This window comes from Hypanus sabinus, chromosome 7, assembly GCF_030144855.1.
Source record: "Hypanus sabinus isolate sHypSab1 chromosome 7, sHypSab1.hap1, whole genome shotgun sequence".
In the NCBI taxonomy this organism is placed as follows: Eukaryota; Metazoa; Chordata; class Chondrichthyes; order Myliobatiformes; family Dasyatidae; genus Hypanus; species Hypanus sabinus.
Window position 1 is genome coordinate 86,167,146 of NC_082712.1, and position 12,657 is coordinate 86,179,802.

At 44.9% G+C, this 12,657-nt stretch overlaps 1 protein-coding gene across 8 annotated transcripts in view; it reads left to right on the forward strand.

Moving 5' to 3' along the window:
* LOC132396933 (actin-like protein 6B) overlaps positions 1-12,657 on the forward strand; it is a 64,839-nt gene that overhangs the window by 3,211 nt on the left and 48,971 nt on the right. For all 8 annotated transcript variants that reach the window (XR_009513180.1, XR_009513179.1, XM_059975054.1 and 5 more), the window contains exon 2: positions 5,296-5,372. Coding sequence is in view for 6 of the 8 variants with exons in the window: in XM_059975054.1 (XP_059831037.1) it covers positions 5,296-5,372 (77 nt within the window). In the remaining 2 variants the exon portion in view is untranslated. The remainder of the gene's footprint in view (positions 1-5,295; positions 5,373-12,657) is intronic.

The following is a 12,657-nucleotide window of genomic DNA, read 5'->3' on the forward strand; positions in this document are numbered from 1 at the left end:
TGGGAGCTAAGGGCCCAAGGAGAAGAAGGAAAGTCAGCCAGCAGTTTTTGGGCCAGATCAACTCTCCTTAAACTCCTCCGGTAACTTCTTGTTGTGCCTTCCCTACCATCGAGATTGTGTTGATGGACCAAAAGAACTCCTCGGTGATGTTCACCCCCAAGCAACTTGAAACTGGAGACCCTTTCTACCAGCTCACCTTTTATGAATAGTGGGGCTTGTTCAGGACCACTGTAGTGAGCTGTATCTCAAATAACGCTGAGTCAGGGTAGAGCAGGAGTTCCCAACCTGGGAATGTGCGCGTGTGCGCGCGCACACACACACACACACACACACACACACACACACACACACACACGCACACACACACACACACACACACACACACACACACACTCACTCTCTCTCTCTCCATAAATCCGATCTAAAATGTGATCAGATCTTCACACGTCCTAAAACTAGATAAAGAGAACCCAATTAAATAAATAACACAGAAAACATTATACTTGTTCATTTATTTATTGAGAAAAATGATCCAATGTTACATGTATTTGTTGGAAAAAGTATGTGAACCTCTGGGGTAATGGCTTCTACAAAAGCTATTTGGAGTCAGGTGCTCCAGTCAATGAGATGAGATTGGAGGAGTGGGTTGTAGAGATGCCCTATTCTATAAAAAATACACGCAAGGTCAGCTTACTAACAGAGCCTGGTTTTCTCAAGAAAGATCTGTTTATGTGCATCATGCCTCAATCAAAGCAACCTTCAGAGGACCTTAGAAGAAGCTGGAAAAGGCTACAAACACATTTTTAAAGACCTGAGTGTTCATCAGTCCGCAGTTAGAGAAATTGTCTACAAATGGAGGAAATTCAGTACTGTTGCTACTCTCCCTAGGAGTGGGCATCCTGCGAAGGTCACACAATGTGCTCAACGAGGAATACTGAAAGAGATGAAAAAGAGCCCAATGGTAACAGCAAAAGCCCTGCAGAAATCCTAGAACTTGCTAGTCTCTGTTCACGTGTCCACTGTAAGAAAAACACTGAACCAGAATGGTGTTCATGGAAGGACACCACTGCTGTCCAAAAAAAAACATTGCTGCACGTCCCAAGATTGCAGAAGACCACCTGGATGTTCTACAATGCTTCTGGGACAATGTTCTGTGAATAGATGAGACAAGAGTTGAACATTTTGGCAGAAATGCATGTTGCCATGTTTGTAGGAAGAAGGGCTCTGCACAACAACACCAAAACCTCATCCTAACTGAGAAGCATGGTGGAGGGAGCATCATGGTTTGGGGCTGCTTTGCTGCCTTAGGGCTTGGACAGCTTGCAGCCGTTGAGGGAATAATGAATTCAAAATTGTGTCAACATTGTACAGGAGAATGTCAGGATAGCAGTCTGTCACCTAAAGCATAATAGAAGCTGGATAATATAACAAGACAATGATCTGAAAGACAAGATTAAATCAACAACAATGGTTAAAAAGAAGAAAATTCATGTTTTGGAATGGCCAAGTCAAAGTCTTGACCTTAATCCTATAGAAATGTTGTGCAAACAGTTCATGCAGGAAAGCACACCAACATCCCAGTGTTGAAGCAATTCTGTCAGGATGAATGGCCCGAAGTTCCTCCAAGCTGATGTGCAGGACTGGTCAACAGTTACTGGAAATGTTTGGTTGAAGTTATTGCTGTACAGCTTACTGGAAGCAAAGGTTCACGTACTTTTTCCAACAAATACGTATAATATTGGATCATTTTCTCAATAAATAAATGAACAAGTATAATGTTTTCTGTGTTATTTATTTAATTGGGTTACCTTTATCTAGTTTTAGGACTTGCGTGAAGATCTGCTCACATTTTAGGTCATATTTATGCAGAAATAGAGAAAATTCTATAGCATTCACAAACTTTCTACCGTGTGTTTGTATTTACTATATTTATGTTTTTATATTTCCTGTATGTAATTCATGTTTATAATATGTATATATTAAATTGAATAAATAATGCAAAAATAGAATTTTTTTAAAAAGTAGTGAGGTAGTGAAAATGGATCCAGTGCTTTCCCAGTGTATGTGACGATAAACTCTTCTTGGGCTTCAAGCCAGGTACAGGTATCGATTATAACCGACGTTTTGATGACAAGCTCTGCCATCTTCAGGGATGAAGCCTGGGCACGTTTAGTTTGGTGGTGTTTGTACCCCTGCATTCCGTCCCTCCGGATTGGTTAGTCCTCATCCAATTGGGTTTCTGCTCTTCCACCTTGTTTACAATGGAATTCAAGTTCTTAGAGTGAGGCCTTCGTCTTTGTTAAAATTCTTTTTCTCCAGTTTCATTTCAATGGCTTCCTTCAGCAGGCGGTCACAGAAGCCATTGGCACGGCACAGCGGTTTTGGGCCATCGAAGTCAATCCTGTGGCCATTGCGAATACAATGTTCTGCTACCACCGATTTCTCTGAGTAACCCAAAGGGTTACCCTCCTGTGCTGCTTGATGTTGGTTTCCACCGTGCTTCCCATCTGGCAGATATACGCTGTTCCACATTCACAAGGAATCTTGTCAGTGCCAGCCCACCTGAGTCCCAGGTCATCTTTGATCTACATAAGCTGTGATTGGAGCTTCCTTGGGGGTTTGTGGATGGTATTAATGTGGTGGTACTTCAGGATCCTGGTGATCCTTCCAGAAACTGAGGAAGTATAGGGAGGTAGTGTTCATTGGTTCAGTGTCCATTCGGAAATCGGATGGCAGAGGGGCGGGAGCTGTGTCTTCAGGCTCCTGTACCGCCTCCCTGATGGTAGCAATGAGGACAAAGCACGACCTGGGTGATGGGGGTCCTTAATGATGGACACCGCTTTTTGAGGCATCGTTCCTTGAAGATGTCCTGGATACCATGGAGGCTAGTGCCCATGATGGAGCTGACTCTGATCTGAAATCTCCGCTGCCTTGCAGCTGCACCCACCGATGGGGAAGGCTTCGGAGTAAACCCTGAGAGGAAAGATCCTGAGCTGGAGTCTCTAAGACAGTCCTACGTTGAGTTCAATGAAGACCGGCAACTCTTGTGATGCCACCGGTGCCAAACTGTATCGGTCTCTGCCGTTCCGCTGGGTTTATCAGCTGCGTGGAGAAGGAGGAACCTGCTGCATGGGCAACAGCTCGCTCTCCGTATCGTGCTGCCCTGGATTGTTTGTGTACCTGCTTGCATATCACGTGACATCCATGGTCAAGCCTAACCAACGGAGGATGCAGCACCCGGAGAGGTCACCAGCTGCAGGACTTGAACGTGTCCGGGACAAAAATCATTGCGGACACCACCTACCCTGAAAGCTGCCTCTTCCAAAAGCTCCCTTCTAGAAAGATCTATCAGGCTATTAAAACAAAAACTTCACATAATTCAAAAATTCTTTCCCCAGGCAATTAATCTGATCAACCATTCTATAGATAGCCCCCACCCCTTCCTATCTATTGCCCCCTCACTGCACTCTAAACATTTTAACCTCTTTTTCATAATGTTTACAATTGTTACTTGTATTTATGCACATTTTATTCCATTTCCATACTTTATTTAGTACTTTATAATTGTTGTATGTTGTTGTTTTATTGTTAAATGTTGCATAGGGAGCATTCTAACTGGCTGTATCAACATCTAGAATGGGGCAGGGGGCTAAGTGTGGGGGGAAGCTACTGCATAGGATGGAAATGAGCTGTAGAGAGTTGTAAACTTAGTCAGCTCCATCATGGGCACTAGTCTCCATAACATCCAGGAGCAGTGCCTGAGAAGAGCAGCACCCATCATTAACGATCCCCACCACCCAGGTCTTGCTCTCTTTTCATTGCTGCTGTCAGGGAGAAGGTGCAGAAGTCTGAAGACACACACTCAACGTTTCAGGAACAGTTTCTTCCCTCTGCCATCCAATTTCTGAATGGACATTGAACCTATAATCACTACCTCATTACTTCTTAATTTCTATTTTTGCACTTCTTATTGAACTATTTAATCCACAATAATAGACTTGAATTGCAGTAAGTGTATGTACTATGTATTGCATTGTACTGCTGCGGCAAAGACAACAAATTTCACAACATATGCCAGTGATATTAAACCTGATTCTGAACACAGCACAGCAAATTCCTGACACACGCATCCCAGCAAGCAGCCAAGATGCTCCACTTGCCCGTGCACCTCCTCCCTCCTCCCTTCAGGGCTCAGAACTGTCCTTCCAAGTGAGGCAACAGCTCACCTGCGAACCTATCATGTCTGGTGCTCCCAATGCAGTCTCCTCTACACCGGTAAATGGGGGGACTGCTTCGTTGCGAATCTCTGCTCCATCCGCCAAAAGCAGCACTTTCTGGTGGCTGAGCGTTTTAATTCTGATTCCTGTTCCAATATGTCGGTCCATGGCCACCGCACCTTGTATTCCGTCTGGGTAGCCGCCAACCTGATGACGTGAATATCGATTTCTTCTTCCGGTTTAAATAAATTTCCCTCACCTCACCTCTTCTTCTATTCCTCACTCTAGCCTTTTACCTCTTCTCACCTGCCTAACGTTTCCCCCCCCCCCCCCCACCGGGTCCCTTCCTCCTTCCCTTTCTCCTATGGTCCACTCTCCTCTCCTATCAGATTGCTTCCTCTCTGTCCTTTACCTTTCCCACGTGGCTTCACCTATCATCTTCTAGCTCGCCCCTTCCCCCTCCCCATATCTTTTTATTCTGGAGTCTTCCCCCTTTCCTTTCCAGTCCTGAAGAAGGGTGTTGGCCCGAAACGTCGACTGTTGATTCATTTCCATGGATGCTGCCAGACCTGCTGAGTCCCTCCAGCAGTTTGTGTTGCTTGTAAATGCACGTGGTGAATAAAGTTGATCCTAGAAAATAAATACCCTGTTATCTCAAGGTTTAGTGATCAAACGGTTGTAAGTGGTGGCTCGAACACTTCCTGTAACGTGTGCTGGATTGGAGTTGTCTGGACTCTCCAGGGCTCTGCGTTATGCTGATGTCACTGTGGGCTCCTCATATGGTAGTATGGAGGTTAGCACAACGTTTTACAGTACCAACGACCTGGTTTGAATTCCCACCAGTTTCTGTAAGCAGTCTGTATGGTCTCCCCTTGATTGTGTGGATTTCCTCTGGGTGCTCCAGTTTCCTCCCACAGTCGAAAAGACTTACTGGGTGGTAGGTTAATTGTTCATTGTGCCATGATTAGGCTAGGGGTAAATGAGGGGTTGCTGGGTGGTGTGGCTCAAAGGGCCAGGTAGGCCTGTTCCACTCTGTATCTCAATAAATAAATGAAATTCTGTCTCTCTCCCTCTACAGACGAGGTGGGAGCTCTGGTCTTTGACATCGGCTCCTACACGGTGAGGGCTGGTTATGCTGGAGAAGACTGCCCCAAGGTACGGTTCTGGTCTTGGCCTCAGCTTGCCGCTCTCTCACACATCCTGTTCGCTGCTGCTGTCCTCTGCCATCAGCCTCTCGCTCCTTTCGAACCGCCCTGAACCAGAAATGCATTCCGTTAACCTACAGACCCTTGAATCCCAAGGTGTTTGCATGTTTAGATCAGCGAATGTAAACCAGTGCAGGATGGTAACAGACTCATGATGTTCAGCCAAGCTAATTAAGCTAATGAAACCTAATTAGATTAATTCCTTTTTGCTGAACTCAAGTCCCTATTCCCCACAACACACACAAAATGCTGGTGGAACGCAGCAGGCCAGGCAGCATCTATAGGGAGAAGTACAGTCGATGTTTCGGGCCGAGACCCTTCGTCAGGACTAACTAACTCTTACTATCTTTTCTTTCAGTTAGTCCCGAAACATCGACTGTACTTCTTCCTATAGATGCTGCCTGGCTTGCTGTGTTCCACCAGCATTTTGTGTGTGTTGCTTGAATTTCCAGTATCTGCAGATTTCCTCGTGTTTCCCTATTCCCCTGTTCATTTGCCTCGCTATCGTGGTCCCACACCACCTTCCCAAACTTCTTGCCCTATAGCCATCAAAGTACAAAGTAAATTTATTATAGAAGTATGTGTCTGCAAAAGTCTGAGGTATGTGTGTATGTAGCTAAGGTGCCTAAGACTTTTGCATGTTTCTGTATTTGTAACCCGGAGCAGAGAATGAGTTTGTAAATCTGGCTGGAGCAAAGAATGTTGGGAATGGCGAGGGTGGAGTACTGTGAGAGGGTTGTGGTGGCAGAGAAAGGGTGCCAGGGCGGGTGACACATGCAGACATACCCAGCCCTGAGACACCAGGTAAAGTTATTTTATTCCAAGTAATTGGTTTATTGATCTTTACAGAATATTTGTGTGATTTTTGTTTCTCTCTACACCTTGGTGTTTAATAGTTTTTTTTAATGGGTTCTTTTGGGTATCTTTGTTTTGTGGCTGCCTGTTTGGAGACGAATTTCAAGGTTGTGTAATGTACACATACCTTGATAATAAATGTGCTTTGAACTTTGGGGGTATTTCTGCCCAAGTGTAAGGGGTTGCACTTTGGGAGATCAGATATAACAAGACAATACCCTGTTAGTTACCAGACCTTTAACAGTTTTGATAAGCAGAGAGATCCTGGGGTTCAAGTTCATAGATCCCATTCATAGAAAGAGGCTGCACAGGTCGTCAGGATGCTAAAGAAGGGATATAGCACCCTTTCCTTTATTAGCTGAGGCTTAGAGCTCAAGAGTCAGAAAGTTGTGTTCCAGCTTTATAGAACTCTGGTCAGGCTACATCTTTATATTGCAATCGTTCTGGTTGCCCCCTTTATAGGAAAGATGTGGAGGCTTTGGAGAGGGTGCAGAAGAGGTTTACCAGGATGCCACACTGATTAGAGAAACCTGGCAAACTTGGGGTTGTTTTCTAGAGCGGTAGAGGCTGAGAGGACACCTGATAGAATTTTAAGGGCAACCTGATGGGAAATTTCTTCACTCAGAGGGAGGTGAGAGTGTGGAACAAGCGGCCAGCACAAGGGGTGCAAACGTTTAGGAGAAGTGTGGAAAGGCACATGAGTGATGGGGGTATGGAGGGCTGTGGTCTTGGTGCAGGTTATTGGAAGTAGGTGGGCTCAATGGGGGTGGCACAGACTGGATGGGCTGAATGGCCTGTTCTGTACTTTTCTACAATGCTAAGATTATGAGAGGCGTAGATGGAGTAGACAGCCAGTACTTTTCTCCCCTAGGGTATAAATGTCTAATGCCAGAGGGCATGCATTTAAAGTGAGAGGGGCAAAGTTCAAAGGAGACATGGGACCAAGTTCATCTTTACACAGAGAGTGGTGGATGCCTGGAAAACACTGCTCGGGTTGCTGGTGGAGGCAGATGCAATAGAGATGCTGAAGAGGGTCTTGCATAATCAAAGTCAAGTACTTATTGCCAAAGTATCTATATGTCACCATATACTACCTTGAGGCAGTTTCTTGCAGGCATTTAAGCAATATGAAAGAATTTATATTGAAGAAAACTAGAGATAATCAAAGCCCTCCCACCACTGAGCACATCTACGTGAACCACTGTCACAGGAAAGCAGCATCCATCATCAGGAACCACCAGCCAGGCCGTGCTCTCTCCTCACTGCTGCCATCAGGAAGGAGGTACAGGAGCCTCAGGCCTCACGCCATCCAGTTCAAGAACAGTTACTAAACTTCAGTGACCAGGCTCTTGAACGGAAGGAGATATCACTTTTGGTGTCTCACCTTGTCACTGAACCTCATCTTGATGTTCTGCTGTTGTGCTGAGTGTGCGTACTTCAACATCTTTTGCCCCAGCACATTCTCATAACGGGGCCTAAACTCAGTTTGGCTTTATGGTGCCTTTCCTGCCATACACAGTGGAATACTGCTTTTCTTCAGTCATACGTAAATGTTGTTTGTATACTGTCAGCTCTCCTTATCCGTGGGGGATTGGTTGTGGGTCCCCCCGCAGATACCAAAAAACGCAGTTGCTCAAGTCCCTTATTTAACCTGTCTCAGTGCGGTGGACTTTAGGACCTAGCGGAAGCCCGGACCTTATTTAACCTGTATCACTGCGGTGGACTTTAGGACCTGTCGCAGCTCTGAATCCACAGTGTTTCTGTTCACGAAAATAATCACGATTGGAAAATAAACTGGAAGTAATAAAGTGATTGGAAAGAGGTGAAATGCCATCAGTCATTAGAAAAGTGTTAGACTACAGTCGGTCAAAGATTGGAACAATTTTAATGGAGCATTAAGCAACACAGTGGTTTAATTATTAGTGGTTTAAGTCTAGGTTTTGTACTGTGTCATGTAAACCATGGTCCTGAAAAACGTTGTCTCATTTTTACTATGCACTGTACCAGCAGTTATAATCGAAATGACAATAAAAGTTGACTTGCCTTGACTTGAAATACATATGTTTCTTAAGTGTTTTATATGCCTAGAAAGGTAAAATATGTCCTATATACTAAGAAAAACATTTGACTAACTGAGGCTAAATAATAACGGATGTACCTGTTCTGACTTCAAATCCGACTTAAAGACTAACTCAGGAACGGAACTCATTCATAACTTATAATACCTAATAGTTGTTATACTGTATTGTTCATGGAATAATGACAAGAGAAAATGGTCTGTACATGCTCAAACAACGAGTGTTGGAGAGAGAACTTACGGGTTTTCCCGATCCGCGGTTGGTTGAATCCGCGCATGTGGAATCTGCGGATGAGGAGGGCCTACTACTGTATTTAAGGTAGATACTTCTGCTGATTTTGTAGTGTGATTGTAACTACACTGTGGGATGCATCATATTCCAATTCTTGTGTCGTCTTGCATTAACTCTGTGGGTGATTAAAGATGGTGTGTCCTGGAGCCTAATAAACGGGTTCATAGCTCTCAGTGGCAGAGAGTGAGAGATCGGGACTGCCAGAAGTTCACGCCGGACAAATTATGGAGCTATTATTGCGTTTCCTGCTAGATATCTTTTTGTATATATTGGCAGTTTTCTCTTCACTATTTTCACCAATTTTTGTAAAATTGATTTTTGACACTCCTAATAATCGCCCTTGCATGAAAGTGCTAATCGACACCAACCTCTTTCCCTTTTGTTGTAATCCACACATCTAACTGTGTGCTTTTGCAATCTTCCACCCAACTGAATGCCACCAACCTTTGTCGCAACTGCAAATTTACTGACTCACCCATCCATGTTAATTACGTACACTCACTAAGCACACCTGCACACCTTGTTGATTAAATATCTAATCAGCCAATCAAGTGGCAGCATCTCAATGCACAAAAGCATGCAGACAAGGTCAAGAGGTTCAGTTGTTGTTCAGACCAAACATCAGAATGGGGAAGAAATATGATCTATATGACTTTGACTGTGGGATGATTGCTGGTGCCAGATGGGGTGGTTTGAGTAGCTGAGAGACTGCTGATCTCCTGGGATTTTCATGCACAACAGTCTCTAGAGGAGGGGTTCCTAACCTTCCTTATGCCATAAACTGATACCATGAAGGATCCCAGGTTGGGAACCCCTGCTCTAAAGTCTACTGAGAATGATGTGAAAGTCAAAAAATATCCAGTGAGCAGCAGTTCTGTGGGTGAAAATGCCTTGTTAATGAGCGAGGTCAGAGGTGAATGGCCAGACTGGTTCAAGCTGACAGGAAGGCGACAGTAACTCGTTACAACAGTGGTGTGCGGAAGAGCACCTCTGAACGCGCACACGTTGTACCTCGAAGTGGGTGGTTTTCCATCAGTGGAAGACTACTAAGATGCAGTCAGTGGCCACGTCATTAGGAACAGGAAGAGTCCATCATAAATTGCAAAGATACAAGATTGGATCACGGTGGACCGCCACAGTGGAATTGGTTTCATATACTGAGATGCAGTGAAAGGCTTATCATACATCCTGTTCATACAGAACACATCATTACACAGTGCATTGAAATAGAAGAAGGTATCCAGAGCTACACTCACAAAATGCCGGAGGAACTCAGTAAGTCAGGCAGCGTCTGTGGAGATGAATAAACAATCAATGTTTTGGGCTGAGACCCTTCTTCAGGACAGGAAGGGAAGGAGGAAGACGCCAGAATAAAAAGGTGGGGGGAAGGGAAGGAGGGTAGCTGGAAGGTGATAGGTGAAGCCAGGTGGTTGGGAAAGGTAAAGGGCTGAAGAGGAAGGAATCTGATTGATAGGAGAGGAGTGTGGACGATAGAAGGGGAAGGAAGAGAGGACCCAAGGGGAGGTGATAGGCAGGTGAGAAGAGGCTAGAATGGGGAATAGAAGTGGAGGGAAATATTTTTTTACCAGAAGGAGAAATTGATATTTGTCCTATCAGGTTGGAGGCTACCTAGATGGAATATGTATTGCTCCTCCACCCCGAGGGTGGACTCATCGTGGCACAAGAGGACGCCATGGACCAACATGTCGGAACTGGAATTGGAGAAAATGCGGTGCGGTTAGATGATAAAGTGCAGGTCATAACAAGGTAGACTGTGAGTTTAAGAGTCCTATCATATTAGGGAAACATTTAATGGTTTTGTAACTGTGGGGTAGAAACTGTCCTTGGGCCTGGTGGTACGTGAATTCAGGCTTTTTTAAAATTCTGGCAGATGGGAGTGGGGAGCAGAGAGAATGTCTGGGGTCTTACTGAGGTAACCAGAAGTGTAGACAGTCCATAGGCAGAATAGGTCCCATTGTTTGCTAACCCCTGTGTTTTATGGACAAGATAATCCTGAATCCAAATAAGCAAGTCACTGGATTTGTTGCACCTCCATCTTCTGGTTGAACAGGAAACAGAAGACCACTTGGTATCTTGAGCCACCCAATAAGATTAAAGTTGTTCGATATCCAAAGGTATTTTGATTCCATTAAATGCAATCTCCGCAGCCAACAACAAAGAATCCAATGATTTGTTACCTTCTGGGTGAAGACAGTTTGATTCTGAACAACCCGACCCCTGATTTTTGAGACTATTTCCATCTGTTGTAGATACCCAGACTGAACAATTGGAATGGGTTTATTACAGTCACGTGTACTGGGGTACAGTGAAAGGTTTGTCCTGCATACTGTTCAAACACAGTTCATTTAGGTAATTAATTAGAGACATGACGTGGAATAGGCCGTTCTGGCCCTTTGAGCCGCACTGCCCCACAAGCCTGTTTTTAACCCTAATCTAACCTAGGGACAATTTACAATGACTAGTTAACTTACCAACTGGTGTGTCTTTGGACTGTGAGAGGAAATGGGAGGACCTGGGGAAGACCCGGGGGAGACCGTATAGATTCATCGGAATGAACTCCAAACTCCGCCCTGAGTTGTACTAGTGTTGCGCAAACCCCGACACTACCGTGGCCCCCACGTTGAGATAGAATGAGGTAAAACTTAGGGTAGAATAAAGTGTAAAGCTTAATGGAGAATGGAGAGTTACAGATAAAGTGCAGTGCAGGCAGACAACAGAACATGAAGTCACTTGTGTCTACCTTGTCAGCCTCACATTCTACCTCGTTATGACCTTGCGCTTTAATGTTTACCTGCACTGCAACTGTTACACTTTATCTGCACTGTTAATGTTTTACTTTGTTCTACCTCAGTGGATGGCAGGGTGGAGATGTGTCTCTCCCAAAGGAGGTGTAAGGCTCTCATTCTCTCCACTATCCTGCAGGTCACCCTTTGACAAGGTCTAGCACCTGCTTAGTCCCGGATCAGGGTCACGTGAATCCATGGGGGCAGGTGGTGGATGGTCGTATGAGCAGCCGGTGCATATTACAAGTCCTGGTTATGTGACCACCGACACCAGGTAGACAATCTCTGAAGAGTGTTGATAACGGATGGGATCTCCCGTCTTGTAAAGACACTGTCCAGAAGAAGGCAATGGCAAACCACTTCTGTAGAAAAATTTGCCAAGAGCAAACATGTTCATGGAAAGACCATGATTGCCCAGGAGATATGGCATGGCGCATAGTGAATGAATGAACCTTGATGCACTGTGTGATGATCTGATCTGTATGAATAGTACGGTATACAAGACAAGCTTTTCACTGTGTCTCAGTACACACGACATTCATATACCAATACCCTCTCATTCTCCTAAGTTCTGGAGAGCATAGTCCCTTGTCACCTCTAGCTATCACCGTAAGACAAAGGAGCAGAATTAGGCCATTTGGCCCATCGAGTCTGCTCCACCACTCAATCATGGCTGATCCTTTTTTCCCCTCAGCTCCACTCCCTGGCCTTCTTCCTGTAACCTTTGATACTGTATCCAATCGAGAACCTAAAAATCTCTGCCTTAAATACACCCAACAAACTGCCCTCCACAGCTGCCTGTGGTGACAAATTCCACAAACTCACCACCCTCTAGCTCAAGAAATTTAGGCTATGCCGTCTTGTCCTAGACTCCCCCACCATGGGAAACATCCTTTCCACATCTACTCTGTCTAGGCCTTCCAACATTCAAAAGGTTTCGATGAGATTCCCCCTAATCCTTATAAATTCCAGTGAGGCCAGACCAGAGCCATCAAATATTCACCATATGATAATCCTCTCATTTCTGGAATCATCCTTGTGAACCTCCTCGGAACCTTCTCCAATGGCAGCACAGCTTTTCTTAGATGAGGAGCCCCAAACTGTTCACAATCCTCAAGGAGAGGCCTCACCAGTGCCTTATAAAGCCTCAGCATCACATTCCTGCTCTTGTATTCCAGACTGCTGGAAACGAACTGCTAACATGACG